General features: G+C 53.1%; 5 protein-coding genes across 5 annotated transcripts; 3 read left to right on the forward strand and 2 right to left on the reverse strand.

The window, feature by feature from the left end:
• Positions 1–610: 610 nt before the first annotated feature.
• Positions 611–3,043, forward strand: LTHEOB_12443 (uncharacterized protein; the record flags this gene model as incomplete). Its single annotated transcript, XM_035509311.1, has 1 exon — positions 611–3,043. The coding sequence occupies one exon, from the start codon at positions 611–613 to the stop codon at positions 3,041–3,043; it is 2,433 nt and encodes an 810-aa protein (XP_035364618.1).
• A 2,058-nt stretch (positions 3,044–5,101) lies between these two features.
• On the forward strand, positions 5,102–8,618 carry LTHEOB_12444 (Secreted protein; the record flags this gene model as incomplete). Its single annotated transcript, XM_035509312.1, has 6 exons — positions 5,102–5,217; positions 5,388–5,851; positions 5,947–6,204; positions 6,303–6,389; positions 6,438–6,760; positions 6,810–8,618. 6 exons carry the CDS (start codon positions 5,102–5,104, stop codon positions 8,616–8,618), a joined length of 3,057 nt encoding a protein of 1,018 aa, XP_035364619.1.
• A 5,593-nt stretch (positions 8,619–14,211) lies between these two features.
• Positions 14,212–15,123, reverse strand: LTHEOB_12445 (putative oxidoreductase, short chain dehydrogenase/reductase family; the record flags this gene model as incomplete). Its single annotated transcript, XM_035509313.1, has 1 exon — positions 14,212–15,123. The coding sequence occupies one exon, from the start codon at positions 15,121–15,123 to the stop codon at positions 14,212–14,214; it is 912 nt and encodes a 303-aa protein (XP_035364620.1).
• A 5,491-nt stretch (positions 15,124–20,614) lies between these two features.
• On the reverse strand, positions 20,615–22,771 carry LTHEOB_12446 (Heterokaryon incompatibility protein; the record flags this gene model as incomplete). The annotated part of the gene is made up of 1 exon (XM_035509314.1): positions 20,615–22,771. One exon carries the CDS (start codon positions 22,769–22,771, stop codon positions 20,615–20,617), a length of 2,157 nt encoding a protein of 718 aa, XP_035364621.1.
• Positions 22,772–23,674: 903 nt separating this feature from the next.
• Positions 23,675–25,967, forward strand: LTHEOB_12447 (uncharacterized protein; the record flags this gene model as incomplete). The annotated part of the gene is made up of 4 exons (XM_035509315.1): positions 23,675–24,595; positions 24,651–24,813; positions 25,223–25,420; positions 25,471–25,967. 4 exons carry the CDS (start codon positions 23,675–23,677, stop codon positions 25,965–25,967), a joined length of 1,779 nt encoding a protein of 592 aa, XP_035364622.1.
• Positions 25,968–26,354: the final 387 nt, after the last annotated feature.

A 26,354-nucleotide genomic window follows, 5' to 3' on the forward strand; every position in this document is an offset into this window, starting at 1 on the left:
CGGAAAAGACGATAGGGCTGGGCGAGATGATGAAATTTCGTCTTGCCCTAGCGGCGCTAACGGGCAGAGTGGGCCGCAGCACAGGCGATCCCGCGGCGCCCCAGCTGTGCAAGCAGCAGACCCCAAGTGCGCCATCACGGTGCTCATCAGATAAGGACGCGTGCGCAGACTGGTGCGCGCTGCATGGGCGGCAGACGCTGGCGTGGCTGGGGGCGGGGACTCGTGATCGTGTGACTTGCAGCTTTGTCTTCCGTCATACCTCACGACGAAGAAGGGACCGAGAGGTGCGCCCACCGCCAATGCCAGCGGTTGCCCGCCCTGCTGCTATCGCCTCGCTCGCAACTCGAAGCCCGCATTTCGAGGCCGCTCCGAGGGCCCTGCGCGTTTCAATTTCCGCCTCTCCGCTCTGGCAGCTCTTACTCATCGCTCATCCACTCCGACGTCGCTCCATCCACCCGCACCGTAGCTAGCCAGCGCATACAAGCCCGACGACACAAAACGCCACTAACCGCTCTTCGCCCCGACCTAAGCGTCCAAATTCTTTTTTTGCTGGTTTGACGCCCTCAAGTGCCGCTCGTCCGTACGAGCCGCCATCCTCCCGACTATGCCCATGCCCATCTTTCACGACGACAACGACGACGACAGCCCGCTCCGCTACGACCGCCACCGCTTCCGCCATGCCCAGGACTTGTTGCGCGACCGGAGGGACCAGGTGTGGTCCGTCGACTACCTGCGGGGGCCTGGGGATGCCGAGTTATTCGGTTGGGACGACGGTGGCGACGACCACGACAGGCAGAGCACGCTGGATCGTGCAGCCCTGATCGAGCGCCTGAAGCGCAGCCAGAGTCCGCCGGTGCAGCATCACCATACCGTCAGTATACGCCCCGCGCGGCGCGACGAGCCCGGGACGCTGAGCGGGGACGTGCAGTCGACGGCCCCGCGAGAAGACCGCCCTAGGTCCCGCCAGGAGCCCGCTGCGCATGCGGAGGAGGAGAACAAGCAGAAGGACGATGGGGAAACGCAGGACAACACGGAGGCTGGCTTGTCGATCGAGCGGCCGCGGTCAGCGCTGCACTCGGGCGACTTTAGACAGGAACGCGATGCTGTGACGTACAATCATCAAGCAACCCTCTCCACCTCTCCGGTTGCGCCCTGGCACCATGCCTTTCCTCACGCTGCCCTGCCGCGCCAACAGCCCCAAGGCCCCGTCCAGACATGTCTCTCGCGCCAGCCCTCGCAGTCGTCGCTCCCCTCGAGCTTCGTGCTGCTCCCGCCGTCGAGCCCACTGGTGCAGCAGACGAACAACACGGACCTCGACTTCCACCGGCCCAGCTCGCGCCAGAGTGGCGACGCCAGCAGGCGTCACACCTTCTCGCCGCATTCCCTGCAGACCTACCACACGCCATCCGCCTATTCCCAGTTCCCGGGCCGGCCGCAGCCGTCGTTGCGCCGCGAGGGCACATTCCCGTACCAGGCCCACCAGCCGCGCCGCTCGCTGTCGTCGTTTTTCGGCCACCACTCGAACTCGACGCCGCAGTCGCCGCAGCTGCGCCCGCGCGGCCCGTCCATGACCGGCGGGTCGAGCGAGACGTCGCCGCTGCAGCATGCGCCCATGGTCGGCTCCTACGAGGAATCCATCTTGCGCGGGCGCATGTCGACGACGCCGTCGCGCCCGCTCAACTTTATCGCGCAAATCGGCGTGCTGGGGAAGGGCGACTGCAAGGCCAATTTGCGCTGCCCACCGCACGTGACGCTGCCATTCCCCGCCGTCTTCTACAGCTACAACAGCGGGAACGGCAGGATCGCTGATAACCAGCCCAGCCCATACGTGGGTTTGGTGGATTTGGAGAACAACCTTAAGCCCGCTGAGGAGCAAGAGGAAAAGCGCCGCCGGAGAAGACACGCTCGCTCTGACAATCCGGGCGACGGCGCAGAAGAGCAGCACGACCATCATTTCCACCATGAAACCGCCGCCTCCGCCGGCGACGCGCAGCAGCAGCGGACGGCGCACCGCAAGCGCGAGAAGATGAAGCGGCGCGCCACCTCGCCCAAATCCCCACCGGGCGGCAGCTACCGCATTCCGCCCAAGGGCCAGCTGCAAATCGTCATCAAGAACCCGAACAAAACGGCCGTCAAGCTGTTCCTCGTGCCCTACGACCTGAGCGACATGGAGCCGGGGCAGAAAACCTTCATCCGCCAGCGCAGCTACTCGGCGGGGCCTATCATCGACATGCCCCTCAACAAGCGCACCAACTTCGGCACCGACCGCCCCGAGGCCTCGCTCTCGACGTCCGAGGACCCCAACGACCGCCCGACCCTGCGCTATTTGATCCACTTGCACATCTGCTGCCCGGCGAAGGGCCGTTATTTCCTGTACAAGAGCATCCGCGTCGTCTTCGCTAACCGCGTGCCTGACGGCAAGGAAAAGCTCAGGAATGAGATTCAGCTGCCTGATCCCCGATACAGCGCATACAAGCCCGCCCGCGAGAACGGCGGCAACGGCCAGGGAAGCAGCAACAACCCGCAGGCGTCGCACAAGCCTCCGTCTATATCAGCGTCCGACAGGGCCCTCCGCCGCCGCAGCGCCGGCCTCTCACTCAGCCACGGCCATAGCCAGACGCACCACCACCACTACGACGCCTTCGACGGCCTGGATTTCGCCAGCAGCAGCCCGAGCAACGGAGGCTACCACCGTCATCATCTCCAGACGTACGCATCCTCGTTGACGGAGCCTATCGCGCCTATCCCGTTCAAGCTGTCGCGCGGCCGCCTCGAGGTCGTCGAGTCCCGCCCGGGTAGCCGGGATCAGATGGACGTCGATGGCGGTGGTGGTGGGGCGGCGTCTTCGTCCGTCCGGACGGGGTCGCTGTCGAGTAGCCAGGGTGGAACCGCGTCTTCGTTTGGTTCCGACCAGACGTGGGAGAAGCGCGCGGCTGGGTCGTTCTCGCCGCCGCCGTCGTATGCGGGGGCCGGACTGTTGGCGCAAAGGTTGAAAGGGTTGCAGACGAGTGCGGCAAGTCACGAGAAGGAGAAGGGGGATTGAGGGGGAGGTAGGTCGGATTGATCTGAGGTAGGTCTGAGTACGACACGTACGTTTTGATGAGGATTATCGCCTCGCTTCGCCCTCAACTTCGCCTTCGCTGGGTTGAACGATTATTGCTTTCTTTTTTCTTTTTCGACAACGACAAAAGTTTCGCGACTCCTTTTTCTTTCTTTCCAGCAACGGAAAAGTTTCGCGACTCTATTCTTTTTTCTTTCTTTTTCTCTCATTTACATTACTCCCAGTCGGTATGTACAGCGCATTGTCGGGAGTTTTTTGTGTGACGTCTCTTTCTTTCCAACGGGAAACGGTGTTCGGGCAAATTCATAGACTTACGATAGACCAATCGGCGTGTAGGGTGTGGGGCTTGGTGTACAAAGGGGTTTTGCGTTCTTTGTTGACAGAGCTTCTTTTTTGCTGTCTCTTTGGATAGGATGGGATGGGATCGGACGGATGGATTGATGAACTGGATAGCCCTCATCGGCTTCACCACACGCCTTTTTCCCCCCCCGCTTTTGGATATGGATGCGGCTCGGAGAAGGAATTACTCTCCTCTTTACTATCCCATTCTACATCAGACCGACCGTACCGTAATTGATTGGGAGGCGCATGTTGCCTCCTCTTTGTAAAAAGAAAGAAACGAAAGGCAGCTCAGCCCAGCTCGGCCCGACCCGGTCATTCGCCCGCGGCGGAAAAGCGTGTTGAACGATACACTCCGAGCGGACGGCGAGGCGCCAATGACAGGTAACAAACACTCTCAGTAGGGAGAAAGGGATTTACTCCAACATCGGTCGCGTCTTTAGTTACGAAAATTTCAAGTAAAGTCAAAAAAAAAATACCATATCACTACTTGTCCGCAGACCTCGGTCCGGCAGTTCTCTTTGTTCTTCAACCCCGCCTGTTCCTCCTGCAAAAAGTAAAAAGAAAAAAAGCATGCTTCCCCCCTGCCGTCATCATCGTATCACCGGCCCGGCCCGTTTTACCTCGAATACGATTACGCAAACGATAGTTCCCCACCACCTCGGAATATCCGAAGCGTGCTCTCGTCTTGGCGAAAATCGGAAAGAGGCAATTACCAAAAGCGACCCTCCAGCCCAAAAGCGACCTAAAGCGACCCGTCGTCCACTTATACAAGTCAATGCTCTCTTATCAGAATGTCTATTTCTTACTATAGTAGATATCTCTAGGCTTAGCTATTATTATTATAACAGAAAAGAAACAAGAATTCTAGTATTAGTCGTTTTTGGTAATTACCCCAATCGGAAACATGCCGGACGGTGACGTCGTTGGCGATATTGTTGTTTACGAATAATGCTGATGATTAGGACCATGGGGGAGGATATGGCCGAGCGAGCGAGCAGTCCGCCAATGCTTCGGGGATGTGGCGGAAGAGAGGTGTGTGTGTGTGTGTGCGTGCGTCGGCAGATGGCGCTCGCACTTCGGGACCACCATCACGGTATGTGTGCCTTGGATGTATTCCGTACTCCACCCCTCCCCCATCGAGTCACGAGCTTGCTGGGTCTCGGGGTATCGTACACCGGGTGTACAGCCAGTAAGAGGACCGGTCGAGGCCTTTACGAATTCGAGGTACGAACACGCAGCGATATGCCGCACCGGGATTCCCCACACTGAGACATATACTTTCCCCGCATATGGCGTTCTTTCGGCAAATGACATCTGGGGTGCATCCCCGATGCTGTGTTCCCCCGCGCACAGCCTTTCTTTTTCTTCGATCTAGCAGAATTGGGTAGTCAGGCGCACGGCAACTCCCTAGCTAAAGCTTGAGTAGGCAACGATGGCCGCCTTCGCCCCGAGCTCCGGCTCGGGCGACGATGCACCGAAGATGTGAGGTCGATCAGGGACGGAGTGCGGTGTTTTCTTTCGTTTTTTTCTTTTTGTTTCTTTCTTGCTGTTGTGTGCTCGGGCCTGCTTGTGGTATAAGAGCTGGAGGGGAGCTGTGGTGCAGATGAGGTGATGCTGCTGGCGCCTTTTTGACCAGTGCTTCAACGCTGCTTCTCGACACTTTACAATCCCTCAGCATTGCCTGATGCAGACGTGAGCATGCACGGCTCTAGTCTCCTCCCACCGGCCCTCGGGCTGCTCCCATACCTCGCAGCGCCCGCCGCGGCCAGCTTTGCGGAGCCAGAGGTCCAGTACAGGCCCAAGTTCCGATACTGGTACGTCATGGTGTCTTGAATGCACTTTTTTCTCCCCACCACTTCCAACTACCTTCTGCCTCGTCCCCCCCTATTCCTTCTCCCTCCCCTCTATCCCACCCTCCAATCGCAATCCCGCCCTTCGCCCACCAATCCCCTCCCACCCCCAACTGACCAACCCACCCCAACAGGCTCCCCGACGCCTCCATCCCCGCCACCACGCTCGCCGCCGACATCGCAGCCATCGCCTCCGTCGGCGCCGGCGGCCTCGAGCTGCTGGGGTACTACCAATACGGCCTGCCCGAAGCCGAGCAGGGCGTCGCGCCGCCGACGGACTGGACCAAATACGGCTTCGGCACGCCCGCCTTTAAAGAAATCTTCGTCGCCGCCCTCAACGCCGTCGCGGACGAAGGGTTAGTTATGGATTTCGCGCAAGGCGCGAATCAGGGGCAGGGCGTGCCGAGTGTCCCCGAGGAGGAGGGGTTGGCGGTTGAGTTGGCGTATTGGAATGTGAGTGTCGCGGCGGGAGGGACGTGGACGGGGGTGTTGGGGGAGAGTACGCAGCCGGTGAATTATTTTAGCAGTTTTATGCATAGTCCGGAGGAGTTTGGGGGGCAGGTGTTGAAGGCGGTGGTGGGGGTGGAGGTTTTGGGTGGTGAGTTTGGCTCCTTCCTTGTTGCGATTGCTGTTTTTTTTTCTTTCTGCGTCACAAACAGACGAGGCAAATGCTGACGTGGGCGGCGTATACAGTGTCCGAAGTCTCGGCCGGCGCGGGTAGCTTTGCGTACGCTTTCCCGGCGAACACGATTGGGCGGGTGGTTGACCTGACGGCGGAGGTCGACCCGAACACTAGACAGCTGAACTGGACGGCACCGGAGGGCGATAATGAATGGAGGATCATGGCCTGGTACGAGCGGTATACGAATCAGAAGAGCTGCTCTGGTGGGCTGAACGCGACGGAGTACCTCGGGAATGGCTCGTGGACTGTGGATCACTTCAGTGCTGCAGGTAAGTCGGTCATCACTAAGCCGGGTAACCTTTGAAATAATGGGCTATGTTCAGAGGACCATATTTACTGAATAGTTACTAACCCGTTATTTTGACAGGCTCCAAGAAGTTGACGGATTTTCTCGATGCACACCTCCTTGACGATGAGGAGACGAGGGAGCTCCTGGCTTCGGTGGGCAAGTATGGTAAGTATCCTTGACAGTAACAGATGGACCAAACTGACCGGTACGTAGGATGGGAGGATAGCATGGAAATGGTCTCGTCGCTTTGGTGGACACCAGAACTACCCTCCAGGTTCAACGAATCAAGGGGCTACGATATAACGCTTTGCTTGCCGTACCTCATCACGGCCGCCAACTATTGGAACGGCGCGGTCCTCCCGTATGGCGAAGGCTTCGTGGCTGAGAATGCCACTTTCGGCGACAAGTGCAATGAGGATTACAGGACGACACTGAACGAAGGCTACCAGGAGTACCTCGCTGCCTACGTGAATTGGACTCATGGTTTGGGTGTCGGGTACTCCGCACAGCCGGCGTACAATCTTCCGCTGAATATGGTATGATCTGCCTCAACCCCTCTTAATTTCCATAACTGACGTGGAGAAGCTTGACGATATCTCCATTCTCGACGCCCCCGAAGGAGAGTCTCTCGGATTCAGCAACATCATCGACACGTACCGCCAATTCTCCGGCCCCGCCCATCTCTCTGGCATTTCGGTCATCTCGTCGGAGTGCGGAGCACTCAGCGGTGCGCCCTACCAGCAAACCTTGAACGACCTTCTCTGGTCTGTAAGACGTGGGCTAGCCACCGGCATCTCGATGCATGTCCTCCACGGCTTTGCGTACTCCGGCCCTTATACAAACACTACCTGGCCGTCTTACACAACCTTTACCTATCGGTTCAGCGAGATGTGGAACCAGCATCAGCCCAGTTGGCTTCATATCAACGAGTCGATTCACTACATCTCCAGAAACCAGTACGTGTCTCAAACCGGCACACCAAGTGTAGATCTCGCTTTCTACCTGTACGAGGCGCCATGGACAGTCAGCGCGAAGTACGAAGACAGCAACCTGGAGACACTCGGCTACACGTATGAATACCTTTCCGCCAACAACCTCCAAGAACCTGAGGCTGTTGTGGAGGACGGCATCCTTGCTCCAAGCAGGCAATCCTTCAAAGCCCTCATCTTCTCCAACGCCTCCGCCATCACCCCCGGCGGCGCAGCTCAAGTCCAGGAGTTCGCCCAAGCCGGCCTCCCCATCTTCTTCGTCGGCGCCACCACAAACCTCACCAGCATCGGCCAAGAGCCCGGCGCCGCCGCCGAGGTATCCTCCACAATCGCCTCCATCCTCTCCAGCGGCCTCGCCAACGTCCACACCGTCGCCACCGCCGCCGACCTCCCCGCCGCCCTCGCCAGCGCCGGCATCCAGCCCCGCGTGTCTTTCGCCAACGCCACGTCCTGGTACTCGTTCTGGCGGCGCGGCGGCAACGACGGCCTCGACCACGTCTACCTCTACAACGACGCCGCCGAGGCGCAGACGGTCGACGTAACCTTCGCCACGACTGGCACGCCGTACGTCTTCGACGCCTGGACCGGAGCCGTCGCGCCTGTCTTGCAGTACGAGACGACGACGGACTCGTCCACGATCATCCCCATCACCCTCGCCTCCAACCAAACCACCATCATCGCCTTCGCGCCCGCGAACGCTACGGCCGATGCGCTCCCCGCCGCGCCGGCGACCCACGTCACCGCCGCGACAGGCGGCCTGGCGCGCCTCACGTCCTCAGACTCCGGCTCGGGAATAGCGGCCTACCTCACCGGCCCCGCCTCCCTAACCCTCTCGTCCGGCCAGACCGTCAACCTTACCGCCTCCCCTCCCCCCGCCACGACGCTGGCCGCCTGGGACATCGCCATCGCGGACTGGCACCGCACGGCCGACGCGTTCAGCATGGACACCGCCATCACCTGGCACAACTACACGAACACCACGCTGGCGCCGTGGACGGAGTTGGACGACGGCGCGCTGGTCGGCGTGAGCGGCGTCGGGACGTATCGGACGACGTTCGCGACGCCTGCGGGAGATAGCCTCGGTGCCATTCTCTCTCTCGGCCCCGTCGCGAACTCGATGCGCGCGTGGGTCAACGGGGTGAGTGTGGGGCCGCTAGATGTGGCTGGCGCGGTGGCGGATGTGTCGGCGCTTGTGCGGGCGGGCGAGGGGGAGGTAAATGAGGTGGTGGTTGAGGTGACGACGACGCTGTTTAACCGCATCAAGGCGGATGGGAATGCGACGTGGAGCGTCGGCGTGACGGCGAATGAGGAGAATGATGCGTATTATGAGGTTAATGCGGCGAAGGAGTATGGGTTGTTGGGGCCGGTGGTGGTGGAGTGGGTGGGGGTTGTGGGGGTTGTTTGATGACGGTTCCTTTGGTATTGTAGTAGATGATGTGTAGCTGGTTCGTCCGTCTGGACATGTGTGAATAAACACACCTGGATGAGGGCTTCAACTGAAATGGCTTCTTATGAAATATGGAAATCTTTAGTTTAATGACTGTGGAATTGATCTCCTTCCTAATCTACTATCCCTTCCAGACCTTGACCAGCAGGCATATGTGTAGCGCCTGCTGAAAAAGGGGTAAGACTTTACGGTTGATATAATCCGAGAAGAAGTGGCTGGGTAGCGGCCCCGATATGTTCAGTATTAGTATCGAGAAACTGGGGAATCGTGGAGAAATACTACGGAATGCGATTAGAGTTGGTGTAAGAAGTTGTAGTTGAAAATGCTCAATTGTGATACGAGTCCTGAGACGAATCTCTGTCCTCTCTGACTGTGCAATCTATCTGCTATATATACGTATTTCCTTATGCTTATGTCTGGGCTAACGAGTTTCGTACTCTCTGGCTTTTAGCATGTGACGTTGTGTTTCTTTGGTTCTCATAGTGTGCCAGTGAGGCGGGGGGAGTTAGTTTCTGACAGTTGGGGGGAGCAGACGAACTGGTGAGCAACCCTCAATAAATGTCAAACGGTCGGTTCGCTACACACATTTCTGCACTGTCATGCGCGTTGAAAAATTGGTGTCTTGGCCATGCGCGCTGGGCCACGAACAGGCACAGTAACCTACGAAACGACGCCACAGCTCGCTTCGGCATCCAAACAGCCATCTGCCCGCAGCAAGGGTCTAAAAATTTTCTGCTCTTTGCAGCCGAGCGCATGTCCCATAAATAAGGAACCCAATGCTCTTTCGGTTTCCCAGACGTGCACCACTTTCCCATGGCGCTGCAATGCTGAGTGTGCTGCGCACGAACGCTATCACCAGGCTGAATTTCAGCCTTGTTCGAAACTTCAAAGCATAAATCTAGACCCAGTCCAGCCTTCGATCCGCTTCAGTCTGAGCCTTTGACTTTTATTTCCCAAATGGAAGCCATCGGTACTGCAGTGGGTCTGGCTTGCGCCGTCGGCTCCGTCAGCAAAGTAATAGCTAACTTCATTCACACCGTGCGGCTCGCGGACCGCGACGCATACCTTACGCAAAGGGAACTCGCTACTTTGGACCACCTCCTTATACAATTCGATCAACTGGTATCTTCTCGCGATTCTCAGGCCGCAAAGCTCAATGAACAAACGGGTCTACAACATCCTGTAATTAGCCAGGGAGAGCACCTCATGGGAGAGATGGAGCGCGTACTCAACAAGATTGGCATGATGGATAAAGACAGTCTGCGGACGAGGTGGCAGCGATGGGTTAGTAGATTTCGATGGTATATCAAGAAGAAGGAAGTCCTGGAGCTGTGCGTTCAGTTCAACCAAGTTAAGGTGTCAGTAATGGCGTTTGTGAGTATGGTAGGATTGGAGTCTGTTCGGGAAGAGCTTAGAGACGTGCGCGATAAGTTGAGAAAGCTGTCTCAGGAACAGCCCCCGGGATTTGAGCAAATGGTTGCAGAACTGCACCAAATCCGCAAGCAGCTGAAATGCCGTGTGTAAGTATTACCCCGTCAGTCCATGTGAAAGTGTCACACATTGAAATATTTCACAGCGAGGCTTTGTACATCGAAGCGTCAGCGGCACGAGCAGCATGCAAAATGGCGGCATGGGAAGTTCAACAGCAGAGCCTCTTGCCCCTAGCTCGAGACTTATCGAAAGAGCTAGATCGATGTGTGCGCAGAGTATCAAAAATACTCATCACCAACGAATCCGAAAACAGCTCAGGGAGGCAGCACCGACGTTCAACATCGCGCCGCACTCAAAAGCGCCCTTCATCAGCCAGCAGACACCCAGCAGATAGTAGCGAAAATGATGTAGGAGAATCAGCGGAAGCCCCGACAGAGCTACCTCACGGGCAAGGGGCATATGTTAATGCGCAAGATCCACAAGATCGACGACGAAGGTTGCCTGATGGGAGACTATCAGAGAGATGAGTGTTTCACCAATCCTCTACTATTCATGCCAAATTGAGACTCTTTTTTACTATATGGGTATTGGTAAACCCTTTCTATTTATTAACTTGAAAACGCCTACTCCACTTAAACACATTTTTGGACCTGACTCGTATAGTTGGCGCTATATATTCACCCTTCTATCGATAGATACCTAATAGAAGCAAATCAAAAGAGGCTTTATCTTCTTTTTCGTTCTTCCGGTAGTTAATTCTCAATTATAGCTCACGAAATGCACTCCAAAATTTTGAGCTGCAGCATCAAGTCCCTTTTTTACTTTGCCATTTTTTATCCAATCTAGTGAGAAATAAAGATTAACCCAGCCTGATTTCCTTTCTTTCCAACCGCAACGAGTCAATGTCTGGATCATGGCTTGGTCCTGATATTTTCCCTGAGCCGTCCCGTACGTAGACGTTCGCCACTATAACATACCCAACGCGGACATGACACTCTCCTGACTCCATTGCAAGCATCAGCACCAGCCGATTTTCTGAACGCGGGTAGAGAAAAATCCCTGTAAACACATCCTCGTTTAACAAAGTCTTTAGCTCCTCGCTCGAATCGAGGTCTTTCCCCAACAGGTCAAATTTGCAAAAGATCTCTTCTCCAGATGTGGTTTTGGTCACGGCGCGAACTACTGACCCAGGTTTTCCGACCACTTGGCAGAGTTCCAGTCTCATCGGTATAGTCCAGGCGCCGAGAATAATGAATGGGGACATCAGCTCCGGGTGATCTTTCAGAAACAGGCGCTTCTCAAGCTCTGGCCAGTCAAGCCGCTCGCCCGTCGTAAGCTCCAGTGCAACCGAAACCTCAGTAGGGGTTTTGGGCACCCATTGGAACCCATATCTTGTGTATGCCCTCATGATTACAACACCAATCCACCCTGTCCACGACCAGCTTGGGAATCCCACTCTTCGTTTTAGCGAGTTGAACTTATCACCTCTTGGAAACCACAATAATCCTCTTACAAATCCGTCCAAGGACCCGTGCTCCGGACGATCGGGTAAATGCAACGGTATTGGAGAACCCCACAAATGGTGTATAGGCGGTTTTGCTTCTTCAAGTCTCCCCAAACATCCAGAGCACGCGTTGACGATATCAGCCTCGTACGTCAAGGCCCTTCCGGAAAAGTCCCCGATCATATCGCTGATATTCCGCGGAAACCCGGGTTCGGCGCCACGCCAATAGTAGTGCTCATGGCTGCGATCAGAAATATCTTCCCAGTCCCAACTTTGATCGTCATAGGGATCGAGGTGCTCCCAACCATATTCCGGGGCAATTCTGCGACATGAAAACCAGGCTCCATGGTCAGTAAAGACCAGAAGTCTGTTCGAGAACATTTCTTCCTGATAGGTCCAGGCTCGCTTCGCCCAAGTTGTCCCTTTGATGATTTTTTCAGGGCTAGGGTTGGTTTCCACAAGCCGGAGGCTTCCAATCTTGAACTCTGCCAGCTCCCTTCGAGATCCCTCACGGACGGCTGGAATGCCGTACGCTGAGTTATGGCCAGCAGCAGCAATGATTGTGAGCTCAGCGTTGCCGTAAATATGGTGCATGTGCCGTATATGCTCCATTTTATCCGAACCCTCCTCTTGATCAATGCACAACTGATCGATCCAGATGTATTTGAGCCCGAATATCTGAGCAACTTTACAGGCATCAAGAATTGTTTGCGGGTATTGGTCCTTTGTATCGGGGTTTCCCCAGACGTAACTCAGGGCCGCGTATTTCGTTTCCACAGTGGCCATCTCAACCAGTTTCGTATCGCAATTGAAGACCCGTAGATTTTCCACGGTGACCCGCGTGGGACAGCAAGCATCTTTCGCGGTTTCCGGGTGATCCGAGCCTTCAGGGGCCCAGAAGGTATCCGTGTGGTGCGCTTTGCAGTACTCGAATTTTGTCCGGAGTACCTCGAAATCAATTTTGGTCGGGTCCAACGACGGTTTTGCCCCAGCTCTGCTTGAGCGGGGAAGCGATACGCTGAATTCGTATGTTACTAGTCCTATTGTAGACGCATCGTTGGTAAATTTCACACTAAGTTGCTGTTCAGAGCCACTCGGCCAATGGATCGTGAAGAAAGAAAGATCGTTTGCATCGTAGACTGTCCCGAGGAGCTTGCAAAGTGGGCAAGCAAAATCCAGTGCTCGTCTATCGATCTCAAGAGCGAAAGACGCTTCAGCTGCCGGGTTAATCCTGTTCTCGAAATCAAGCTCGTTGCACCTTTGGCATAGCTGCGTGTCCTGAGAGTCGTCCTGTGCAAAGTGACTTTGCGAGTCGGTGCTTCGTAGCCTCGAAATTGGGGTACCCATGAGAGTCGCAGAGGTCTTTATCACGGTATGCTGGAAACCTTCTTCTGTCGAGTCCGAATGGTCTATGGTGATGTCTTTAGAAATAAAGGCCTGATATGTATTATTCCTTTCGTCTAGAGGTATCCGGAGGGGACGTGTTGCAATGCGACTGAATATTCATCCATGAAAGGGCGAAAGAAAAGAGGCTAGGTTCGTCGTAGAGTACTCGCGGCAGTGATTGAAATTCTTTGCAGATGAAAGATATGGGGGTGTGCAGGAAAAGACAAGATATTGTGGAACAGTAAAAATACGACCGCGCACTGCAAATAAGTGCAGGAAGCGTGCCTTATCCTTTTAACAATATCGAATTGTGGGATTTAGCGTCGGCCACGTCATCGTGCTCTTACCGAACAAACGCCTGACCGGAAAAGATCTTGCGGCTCCACCAAAACCGGCAAGTTAGCACACCAAGCCCTTTTTTGAGATTTCAGTACGAACTATTTCTTAAATGTTAACATTTAGTTAAGTTAGTAATATAGCTTAATCTAGTATCGTTAGAACTGTGGCAATGATAGTGGAATGCCATCGATATCACCTCAGCAACAGCTATCCTTGCGTTGGAACTCGCGACAATAGAGTGATCTTTGCTGCTTATTTTCGCTCTGGCCAGACACGCAGCGTTTGAATGTGGAGTGGGGATCTAGGGGAGATTCAACTTTATTAACCGGATACCGTAACAACTCCGCGGCTACGTGACATTGAAAATTTGTACTTCACGTCGCTGAAAATTGGGGGCCGAAATGCATGTATATGTTTGGATCTATTCCCGAATCTATCGTAGCCCTTCGACACGTACGAAACGAGTCCTAATCTATCTACTATGTCAACTTAAATAGTTTATACCTCGTCATAGCCGAATCTCCCCACCAATATCGTCCTTGAAGAAGCTACTAAGCGTGCGATATTACCCGCGAGCATGAGGCCGTAGCTACGACTACTATATTTAATAGTGACGAGCAAGATCTTCTAGATAATTTTACGAGGCACCCCAGAGACACTGCTGAGCTGGGTGCTCTTCATGAGGCCAGGAATGCCGACCTTCAGCCTGCAGAGACAAGCGATAGTGGACCAAATGCCATCGGTATCTCATGTGATTTTGAGCTTGACTTGAATTATCGCAAATAATTTTAGAAGCTTAAGCATCAAGTCTCCATTGTGACTCGCGGGACAGAATCATTTGCCTCTTTATATCCTTATACGCTATTTATAGCCGATAGACACTACCTTCATCTAGACAGCCATCCGTACCTTGAGCAAATCCTGCTCTACGATGGACGTCTGCTTCGCCAGTAAATCTTCCATGTCCCATGTACAGCTGATGTATCTGCCTGCAAGCCACTCCCTGCGTTGTTGCACCAAGAAAACGATCGAATCTGCGGGAAGCTCGATACTGTCGGTCAGGTATTCCTTTGCCAGTGATTCGTCCAAGGTGCGTGACAGATCCGTCTCTATTCCCCCAGGATTTACGCAAAATGCCAAGACACCTTGCGCGCCGTACTCGACATTGAGCATCTCAGAAAAGCGAAGCAGTGCCAATTTGGACACATTGTATGCCGTGCCCCCGGCACTCAAAGTATGCGCTCCCAAGCTGGAGAGGGATACGACGGTCTTCCACCCGCTTGGCGTTGCCAACATCAGCGGCAGAAACGCCCGCGTCACCAGATAGGGCCCGCGGATGTTGATCTCCCATGTGCGCCACCAGTCGTCTGGTTCCGAGTCCATCAGTGGTGCCAGTCTGTCCATGTATCCAGCGTTGTTGATGAGTACATCGAGCCTGCCGCCGAATGCTTCACGAGCCCCCTTGGCGGCGGCCTCGCAACTAGCGATATCCGTGACATCCAGCGTGGCGCGGAAAACCAAAGGCACTCCTCTGCCGGCCTTGTTGGCTTCGTGTATGATGTCGTCTTCCAGAGATTGCAACTCGGTTGCCGATCGAGCGCCTATGCCGATGAATGAGGCGCCGGCGCGAGCGAAACTCAGTGCTGTGGCGCGTCCGATGCCCCTGGATGCACCTGTAATGAAGACCGCTCGTCCAGAGAGATCGGCTCTCATGGGGTCGATGTAGGGATATGTGTCCCGGTGGATCCGTTCGGTGAAGTTGAAGCCATTGCTCCAGAGCGTCTGGCCTGATGTGACCGACATCAAGTGCGTATTGGTGGTTTAGAATGGAGAATGTAGTTGGAGCGCTGGGTGAAGATATTAATTCCTTCTTCAACTACTACTTATATAGCCGACCGTTATGAGTCAGCGATGTCTGAGGCACATTTTTCTAACCCCAATAGAGCCAGACCAGAACGTAACGTAGCCCATCAAAGCACTATCGGGTATGTGAGTAGCCGCGCCGGCAGAGTTTAACGGGCTGGTAGAAGTGCTGTAGCCCATTAAAGTGGTATCGGATATGTGAGTAGCCGTGCCGGCGGAGTTTACCGGGTTGTAGGAGTTTACTGGGTTGGTAGGAGTTTACCGGGTTGGTAGGGGTTTACCGAGTTGGTAGAATGTATAGTACCATGGGAAACTTAAATCCACTTAGGTCCGAAATTAACTCCGGGGCGATTTCCTCCAAGGATAAGCTTTCTACTATATTTTCCACCTCGGGATTTGTCACTAATCAGTTACTAACGTTCTCCACAAGCGAGCGGATCACACAAGCGAGCGGACCACTCGAACAGACCTAGACTACTTCACAATCAAAACAAACGTGTTTAATATCTTTGGGCCCATACATTATAAGTATAGAGGCGGTTAAACTTCTAAAAGGACGGTAGCGAACCATATCGCGTGGCGAATTATACATCATGTATCTCTGTTCACGATAGTTTCGACTCATGCGGCACCCTCTATGGGAAAGTAAGTCAAAAGCCCTGGGTTTAATTATTCAGATACGAACAACTGCTAATCCTTCATACTATTTCTTAAATTGCAAGTGCAACAAAGATGAAGCCTCAACGTCTATTTGGAGAAGACGACAAGGTAACATACGTGTTCAGATTACTGTAACTTGATCCTCCTCCTCTTTAAGATTACTCGATAGCGAGCTTGCTCCTTATTTGCTTTCCGCCAAAGCGAAAGCGATCCGTCTCCGTTCTCCTCGTGAAAGTCGATTGTATCGCTAAAGTCATCACTCGGTATATCAAAGTGCCCCAATCTTTGAAAATGATCGCTAACCGGCTCAAGTACCAATACTCTGACGTATCCATCAGAGCTTTCAAACGGAATGCCGTCCCAAACTTCCGCGCAGAGCGTCCTATCAGGGATTTTCTTCGTCAACTGCAATCTATTCCAGAGAATCTCTGTGTGCTTCACAATCGGTATTGCGTGGACTGTACTTTCCAAAATGGGGTATAGAAAGTCCTCGCAAGGTTTGAAACGAAACCTTAGCATTGGTGCTTCAATGTGAAGGACTCTCCTGGGCTGCGTGGTGGCGGTGGCAGATGACCGTATAAACTCCTCACTTTGAACTAGCACTCCGTTTTCGAGCTCAAAACAGAGGCTAATCCTGTCGTTCAAAGTGAAATCCTTCAGCACGCCAAGATTTGCCCCCTTGTCGGAGTCGACGACCGCTCTGGGTTGGCCTTCCCAGCCTGCCCAGGACCAGCTGGGGAATTGATCTCGTCGAACCGCAGGTGATTCCAGGTCCCAACAGAGCCCCGCTAGAAATCTATTTGTCCATGTTGTTCGTATTTCAGATTGTTCGTCGGCGTTGAATGGCTGTGTGATTGGAATGCCGTAAAGCTGGCTAATGATGAGATTGGACTTCCGGAAATCGCCGAATATGCCCATCAAGGCGTTGATGCGGTCCGCTTCCCAGGTCAGTTGTCGCCGGGATAACATCAAGATATGACTCCAAATATCCTCCGGACCGTCATACCCCTCGGACAGCATACTGAACCCCTCTCCGCCACGTTTTCGGAGACGTCGCTCTGGCGGATCTTGCACCCGACGGACAGGTTCATCAATACCGGAACAACTCTTGGGATTGTTGCACTCGAAGTAGATTTGCCTCTCGGTAAATACAAGCCTGCGGGTGGATAAAATTGCCTCTTGATAAGTCCATCCTCGGGAGCCCCAAATAGAGCTGAACTGGACTGCGGTTGCTGGGCGGAAACACATGGTAGTCAGAAGCCGACGCTGGGCGGTCAATAAATACGGTGGTCCATGTAGCGGAGTGTTATTGATGCCAGGTATACCATGTTCCGCTCCGCTCCCAGCAGCCGCAATAATCGTGATTGCCGCGGATTTGTATATGAGATGCATTTGATGGATTTGACTCTGTTTTTCCGCCTGATCGTGTTGTGGGATACAATATTGGTCAACCCAAAGATAAGACAGTCCTAGAAGATGGCTGACCTCTAGGGCGTCTTCAATCGTCTTTGGTGTTGCTTGAGGAAGTTTATCGTCGCATTGGGATGCTTCCATATTCCCCCACACGTACGACAGAGCAGCGTACTCAAACCCAAGGTTTCCCGGGACTATCCTTCTTGTTCTGACTTCTATGAGTCTTAGGCCATGGACAATGTCATGATCGGAACTGCTGACGCAGCTTTCGGTGTGCGTTTGGAGGCATTCTTCCATCCACGTCCGAAGTATGTCGAAGTCGATCCTCGGTTTCTGCAAAGCTCTGAGTGCGGCCTCGACTTTTGAAGGGCAAATCTCAACGATGCAGTCTGTAATCGGGAGTTTGAGCTCTTCAAACTCCAACACATCCAAATCCCCCTCTTCGCAAAAGTTCGGTATGAGAACTCGTTCTTCGATCATACCAAAGAGTGGTTTTATTGTATTTTCCCACTTGTGCCATACTTTACTTGAGCCGTTCGAATCAAGTGATCTGAGACTGAGAACAGCCCCCTCTAGCTCCTCTGGGAAAATTGAATGAAGCAGCCTACAGCCTTCACACCTTGCACTGCTGCGCAGCCATCGTTGCTCGATGTGATACACATCGTCGTGAGCGAAGGACTCTGAAAACCGGAGAATATGAGGACGACATCGAGGACAATACCGCGACCGGAGCGCTGGTCGCTTAGACGTTGTAGATGTAGAAACATCCCTTCCAGATGCCTTTCGTTTCGGTGACATTGAGTGGCCAGGACGTCGAGAAGTTCGTATTGCAACTCTATACAGTCGTTGGGTGGAAGGTGAGATAGCGCTGAAAAATTGGTAAGGATGTGTTCGTGAGCATTTCTGAGAGTATAGTGTTGGACAAGGCTTTCATACCACGTAGGCAGCCATCCGACTTCAGAGCGTTGTTCGCCAGGCAGACGTCTCGCGGCGCAGCTTGCTGAGTAAGCGAGCTGATCAATGCTTGTCATAATAGACGCAAAGCCGAACTTTGCGCTATAAACGTCCGGGTTGAGTCTCGAGCTTCTATTGGCTCATTTCAGACCCCTGCTTATCGCAAAACCTCGGCATGCGGATTGTGACGCTCCGTGTACATACGTCAAGGATTTCGGACGAGTCAGTTCGTCTAGAGCCCCATCATCCCCGTGGATGGTGTTGTCCTCTTCATTAAATGCCCAACATAAGGCCATTGGGAATAACACTAGACCCATCAGCGTGTTTCTACCTGCCGTGTACACAGCAATGTCCGTATAGCAGTTCTTCCTTGCCTTAAAAACCCCGCTACTACGTGGCATTGAAAATTCGGATTCCACGCCGCAAAAAATGTGGGCCGAAGCACGCGTATATGTTTCGGTCTTTCTCCGAGCCCTTCCTGGTTCTTTTACACGCACATCAAGCTTCATTCTTCATCTTCTCGCCTCGCTTCGAACAATTGGCACGAACGAACAAACCCCCGCTAGCAATGTCGTCCTCAAAGAAGCTACCAAGCGTGCGATGTTACACTATCGGATGGATTGCTGCTCGCGAGCACGAGCTCGTAGCTGCGACTGCTATGTTTGATGGCGACGAGCACGATTTTCCAGATGATTTCGCGAGGCACCCCAGAGACACCAACCAATACTTCTTAGGCAGGATTGGCCGACACAATATCATTATTACATCTGTGCCTGCCGGAGAAGAAGGAACAACCCCTGCTGCTGTAACAGCGTCAAACCTGCGCAGCTCCTTTCCACATCTCAGAATCGGTCTGATGGTCGGAACCGGTGCCGGCTTGCCCAGGGTTTCAAACAAGAAAGTGCTCAGGAAATATGACATTCGGCTTGGAGACGTGGTCATCAGCCAGCCGAGAGGCATCAGCTCTGGCGTTATTACATACGATCTGGGAAAACTCAAAGGAGACAAGTTCGAGCGCGTCGGCTTTCTCGCTGCACCACCAGAGGTGTTGCGAGGAGCGTTAGGCAACTTGGCGGTGAATCATGGAATCAGGGGGTCCGGAGTTCCGGAAATCTTGCAACAGATGGTAGAGAAACACCCAAAGCTTGGAAGTTACAATCCAGAGACCGGTAATCAGGGCTTCGTCTACCAAGGGGAGCAAAACGATAGGCTTTTTGATGCCTCATCGCCTCACGTCGACGCATCTGACCTTGAGGACGATACAAAGAGATCCTGCAGCCACTGCGAGGAGAAACTGGAGATTTTACGAAACCCCAGGCCTTCCAATGCTCCGCGATTCCATTATGGTATCATTGGGTCTGGGAATTCGATAACACCCGATGCGATCCTACGATGCCTGTCCGAAGACTGCCTGTGTCTTGACATGGAGTCTGCAGGGGTGATGAACCAATTCCCTTGTCTAGTGATCAGGGGAATATGCGACTACGCCGACTCGCATAAAAACGATCGTTGGCAGAATTATGCGGCTGCTACAGCAGCTGCCTTTGCCAAGGAATTATTGCAGACTCTTCAGTATCACGAAATGGAGGTTGAGAGATCAATCCGGGAAGTTCTTGGCGACAGTCAGTATTGAAATTTATGCAATTTTCTGGATTAATGTTAACTTGCTGGGGTAGTTCGTGCCGAAGCCTCCCAAGCAAACCAGGTTGCTGCTCAGCTTATGCAATCGACGAAAGGAAATCATTCAGATAAAGCTATCATGTGGCGAGACGCACCAGATCCATCGAAAAGCTTTGTCACACGGAACGAATCTTCTAAAAGCACGGACTCATGGTCTTTCCATTGCTAGGCTGGAGAAATGGCTTGTTCCCACATCTGCAGATTACTGGCATACCTGGAAGATTGTGCTGGCATCCGTAGCATTCCACGCCCCTTGCGATCGAGTCCTTACCACGCTTTGCTATCTCAGTGACCGTACAAAATCATCATACGGTAGTTTCAATTTTTCTCCAGTTTGACAGTTCTCTGGACTCCCCACATTCACACAAAATGGCTAAGAAAACCTATGTCGTAACTGTGACTGTGGCAAGAAAGAAACTATGGCGTACATTTCGCAGAGGTTAGATGAAGGACTCAAGCACCGCCATAAATGGTTTATAGAAAGCGGGCTTGCAAGGCGGGCACGTAATAGATTTAGTAACCGAACACTCTATCTTCATCATCGTGAGGTATGGCTTGCGGAGTACGTATACTATATAAGATGAAATTCTTTGGTCCTGAGATCCGTAAATTCTCTTCTTCGCGGTTGATGAATCGCCTCGCCATCCATAATTCCATGAACATAACTATGGACCATCGGCAGTTAGAGATAGCGAAGCACGTTTTGGTGATAATTGGATGGAACTTACCACTCTCCCAAAACCCTGTGTGACTCGCAATCAGGCCTTAGAACGAACGGAGCCCTGCCGCCAAAAAGTACGACCACGTCATCTGCAACGCGAGCCGAGGCTGGACCTAACCCGAAGAGCCCCTTGGCGGTCTTGAAAAACTTTCTTCCTATAAAAGGTCTATAACCAGAGGTTAGAGACTCCAGTCGCTGCATATCATCCTCCCCAGCAGGGAGGAAATTCGAGGTCCCAGGTGGGATCCGTTCTCTGCATGGTCCAGGCTCCACATCGTCCTCTGTGAAGGGAACCTTGGATTCCTGGAACATGCGGGCAAGATTATCCTGAGTCGGAATGTACAAGAGCTGGTCATCCATCTGTAGCGTCCTCCAAAATGCTTCATGGCCAGTCTCTCCGGTGTAGGGATAGCGGCGCTCGGAGGACGGTGCGGCGATATCCATCCATTTTTTGAGCACTTCGGATTTTCCCGTAAAACTGAACAAGCCATCCGGTATATAGGCGGTCCCAGTTTCCTCAATCTTGTCCACCGCGATGCCGTGGAGGCAGAGCGTCCGGAAGTCCTGGTGGAACTCGAGCTGAGTGGCTTGAAGGCTGAGGCATGCGTCATACATGGTGTCGTATTCGACTATGATTGAGTCCGAAATGGTGGCTTGCGCATCAAAGATGCCGATCGAGCAATGAACTTTGGGTGTACCGTGTCTCGAAGCATCCCGCCAATCGGGCACCCACGAGGGTAGTTCGCGCGCAGTACTAGTATCGACGAATCCCAGCAATGGCCTAGTTGCTGTGATTAGGATGTGCAAATCCTTGTGCTGCTGGAGGTATCGAACGGCAAATCTGATATACACCTGGTCTACGCTTAGGGAGTAGTTCGGACGGAGCGCGTCCTTGTCCGGGCTCATTGCCGACACGAGGCCGTAGAAGGCAAAGATGCGGTCCTTATCATTTGAACACAGCCAGTCCTGGAAGTAATTGAGAATTATGAGAGCAGAGTGGGAAGATTCGCGGTCCGGACGAAACCCTGGCAGGCCTGTGAGGATCATCTTTGTGTGTAGGTGTGCCAACTTCATGAAGAACGACAAAGCTTCCCTGACAGAGTCATTGTCACCGCCGCGCAGTTCCCTCTCGGTGATGACAGTAATCTGGTAAAACAGCTCGCCCTTTGAGAACATACCCTTCATCCACACAAAATCGCTCATGGATGCACAATGCTGGCCGCACTGAAAATCGACGGCGCGTGCAAGGGCAAGCTCCTGAATGCACCATACGCGCTTGAACCATGGACGTCGGACTAACCGGCAGAAGCTCAATAACCCAGGCACAAAACTGGCCCAGAAACGTTTGATTTCTTGCGGGGTAGCGTTGTCGAAGTCCGGCACGTCCGGTTTGTTGCGCATGAGCTGGAACGCGGCGCCGCTTGTATCTGACTCCGGGCCAAGCCAGACAATCACCCGCCGCGCGCAGCGATAGATGTCGCCCATCAGCTTGACCTGCTCATTCCGCTCCTGGACGTCATTCTGATTGATGCAGATGGCATCAATCCAGAGCACCCGCGGCTGAGTGGGATGACGGAGGTTTCTGAGCGCCGCTTCGAGGTTTTCTGTGGCCTGGAATAGTTTCCGGCTGACGATTATGGGCCTTCTCTTGTTGGGGTCACCCCACACGTACGACAGCGCTTCATACTTGTCCGAAACAATGTTGGAGAGCGCGCTGTTGCAGAGTTCGCACACGATGTCTGCATGCTGTTCTAGCGACGGTAGCAGCACCACGAGCCGTATGGCCGACGGCTCCGGGAGAAGACGAGGGTAATTATAGGGAGCCGGTCCAGTGCAGGCAGCTGTTACTGCATCCTGGCTTTCATCGTTATCTAGGCTTCGGAAGGGCAGCTCTTCGTATTCGTCCGTCACGGTATTCTTCAGCTCGCGAAATTCTTCTGCGAGCACTTCCCTCATATACCACGCACCCATTTCTGCCAGGAAAGCATGTGCAGCGTAGATTTCATCACGACTGAGTTCTTTTGGACGATGTCTGTCGAAGATGTGCCGCAGTTCGTCCCCACCGCAGTCGTACCTGTGTTGAAAAACTTCTGGTATCAAGGCGCGACTTGACAGCATGGCATCCTTAGATACCTCTACACGATCCTCTTCAGCCGGCATGATGGGCAATGCAGTTTACGATGGATACAACAACAGATGGTAACGCAAATAACATGGAAGGGGGAGAGGTGGGGGAAGGAATGAGGGAAGATGACGGTAGTCGCAGGCGATGCTTATGGGAGGAGAGTGGAACGGACGATATTGGGCATGGAATTGCTGAGATTGCTACCAGGTATGAACGGTCGGAACCAATACAGAGCGTAAACCTATCATGCAAGGTAGATTCACTGTCCTCATTGATGGCCCTGTGGAGGTGTCGAGGTCCGCCCATGCGTGCATGCCAAGGCTGAATCAGAGAACTCCCAATTAGGTTTGTCGCTTGCAAAACGCCCAGCCAGCCTAATGTGCTGTACATTGTCAGCTTACTGATCCTTTTAGGCAGCAATGCATTCCTTCCTGTTGACTAGCCAGTATTGAAGGAGATTGATCGGACGGTGTTGACATATCGATCGGAATGAAACGTGTTTGATGGTGATTTGCGAATGAAACTTTGCGATCGACGAATAATTTCTTCGCTTGTCAATACAAACCTAAAAGGTACCCTAAGTAAAGTTCAGGCCGACGTTCTCATTGGGATATGCAAGAATTAGCTGGCAATGGTGGCGCTGCGGCCAAGACCAGCATAGCCGCATTTCCCGGCAAGGTCAAGCTTCTTAGAGCACTTAGTAATTGATCACAACGGCCAAATGGCTAGAGTATGGTAGTAAATGATCTCATATATAGTCCCACTCTTTGGACACAAAAGGAAAACAGAATTCACGTACTGTGCGTGCATCTATCTCAGATATTGACTTTCAAGTGGCTCACAAGAACAGGAAGCAGGTATTATTCATCTTTTCGTTGCGCTCGCGAGGCTTCCCGGTATTACTCAGTACCCAAAACTGACTCAAGGCTGCTAGGCCAATGGCAGAAATTGGGTCGCTCTCCAACGCCCCATCTCTCCAAGAGTTCCTACACGCTTTTGCTGAACGTATTAGGCCGCTCGATGAGGCAAAGATTCTCTATGAGGGTGGCGAAAAGTGCGACTGCTGCATCAACTGGACGGAAACGTACCCAGAGGATGTCAAAGAGTCTTTCGAACGAACGACTCAGTCGAGACGCTACCCTATCATCATCCGACTTCAGAAAAGCCACACAGAAAGCAAAAGATCATTGCAACTTCACTCGATTGTCATCCAGAGCGCTGAATTAAAGGCAGTTCTCGGCGAGGTCTTCGTCGACTATCCGGGCATTACCACGACTCTCGAGGAACTCAATTTCTCCAAGCCTTTCTGGGAGTTCTTCTACAGATGGGACGCGCTTGTCAACCAAGTTGAACAACAGCAAGATCCAGAGTCTCGAAAACACACCCAATTACTGATCAAAACCCTGTCCTCTCAGCTCGACGACATCCACAGCACTGCCCGGGACTTAGCTCAGAACAACGTCATCACGTTCGACTACCTCTGGACCCTGTTTCCGCCTGGGACTCTGCTCTACTCGTGCCAAAATGCCGAGGATCGTTTCGTAGAGCTAGTAAGAGCCGAGTACGTCGAAACTATGGGTATGAAGTCTCTAAACCTATCTTGCAAATATGTAGACTGGGACGGCAAGGCATTTGGTTGGAAGAACGAGGATATCAAAATATCCTTCTTCTCTGGTACCCTTCCAATTCACGACCTCGAGGTGTATCCGGCCATGTACCACAAAGAAGAGCAGTCACTCAGATCTAGGCTGCTAGAGAGGGGGCGTGTATTCGTTTCCCTTGCTGGCTGCCATCACAAGGCCTATCGTGACACAACGAAGAGCTCAGACAAAGACCCCGCATCCAACGAAAATTACTACGTATGTTCCCCAGTGTGACCTTTGTGGAAGTCCTGTTCGCTGATCAAAACAATAGGCCGAAGAGCGCGTTATCATCGACGCGGAATCCGGTGGGGCACCACCGCTCAAACCCGCCGATAACGAAGGGAATCCGCTACGCGTCGAAGACTTTTCCAATAATCTTTTTAGATTATGCAGCCCGACCGTAAGAGCGTACGGGTTGAGATGCAGGCAGTGGCGTAAGCGCAGTATACTTTCTATATCAGACCCGATGTCATAACTGAGATGAGATACGACAGGAAATATCTTCGTGAACGGAGTCTCCGATATCGTATGGAGTGATACTGCCTTTTCCAGTCTCGTGATGGCAGACGAGACTAAACAACTAGTTGCATCATTTGTCCGGATGCACAGAAAGCGCGTTCGTACTACTAGATTTGATGATCTTATCAAGGGAAAAGGTATTAACCTCTATCGAATGCTTGGGTTGTCCTCCGTTCTAATCTGGCTATAGGGCAAGGCATGATATTCTGCCTTACAGGAGGGTCTGGTGTGGGGAAGACGCTTACTGCCGAGACCAGTCTGTCCCACCGTCCCCCCTTCACATCCATACTTGCAAAACGCTGATTGAGTTCTTTTAATATCTAGTGGCGGAAGAGATACACGCACCGCTCTACGTCGTTAGTGCCGGCGAGCTGGGAATATCAACCCACTCAGTCGAAAGAAAACTTGAAGAGATCTTCGAACAAGCCTACAAGTGGAATGCCGTCCTTCTCCTTGACGATAGTGACTTGTATCTGGAGAAGCGCACTCCTGACCACTTGGAACGCAGTCAACTTGTTTCTGGTGCGTTTTTACCGAAATTTCGATGATCACGACAGCTAACGAGCCCGCAGTCTTCACTCGCATGCTCGAGTATTATCGCGGGCTCATGTTCTTGACAACAAGCCGTGTGGCCTCTTTCGACGTGGCGTTTGAGTCCCGCATAGATCTGATGCTGCATTTAGAGGACCTAGATCTCAAGTCCCGTCGGAGAGTTTGGACGCTCCTGCTTGGCCAAGTTGTGCCGCCGCCAAACATTACTGAGAAAGACCTGGACACTGTGGCGGAGAAGACAATCAACGGGAGGCAGATCAAGGCTGCCGTGAAAAACGCACAGCTACTCGCTGCCGACAAAGAAGTTGTCTTGGACTTTAGCCACATCGAGATTGTGCTGAAGGCTATGTTCCCAACAATAGCCATAGCGCCGGATCTCCCCTTGGGTGATGCTACTTACACCCAGCAAGCAACGCCCGCCTCCGCCAAATATTCGTCATTGAATCTCCGTAGGCAAGACGGCGCACCTGGCAGTGACTCAGTGCTGCCACCCTCAAAGCGCGCACGTGTATCCTAGTTGCGGCGCCGTTGGAAGCAGCTGACGTGTGGTGGATCAAGGAGGTAGCAGAGGACAGTTGTCCCGTTGTCCATGAAGATCCTGCTAAACATGGAACGCCTGTTCATTCCATTCTTCCTTGTGTATAGTAAAAGTTACCTAGTTCATCTTGACCGAGTGTCAGAAATGTCCTCATCCTTATATACCAACGCTCTCATCACCACTCCATCTCCTCCTCATCCGCCAAAACCAACACCCTCTCCCCCCCATCCCCTCCCCCCTTTATAGCCCCATGCACCGACCCCTCCTCCCCCAACTTACACCAAATCCCCCCCTCAACCTCCACCCCCTCCTCCCTCCCCCCCAACGCCTCCCCCACCGGCCCCAACCACTCCAACCACAACCTCC

This window comes from Lasiodiplodia theobromae (assembly GCF_012971845.1).
Source record: "Lasiodiplodia theobromae strain AM2As chromosome Unknown scaffold_63, whole genome shotgun sequence".
Classification (NCBI taxonomy): domain Eukaryota; kingdom Fungi; phylum Ascomycota; class Dothideomycetes; order Botryosphaeriales; family Botryosphaeriaceae; genus Lasiodiplodia; species Lasiodiplodia theobromae.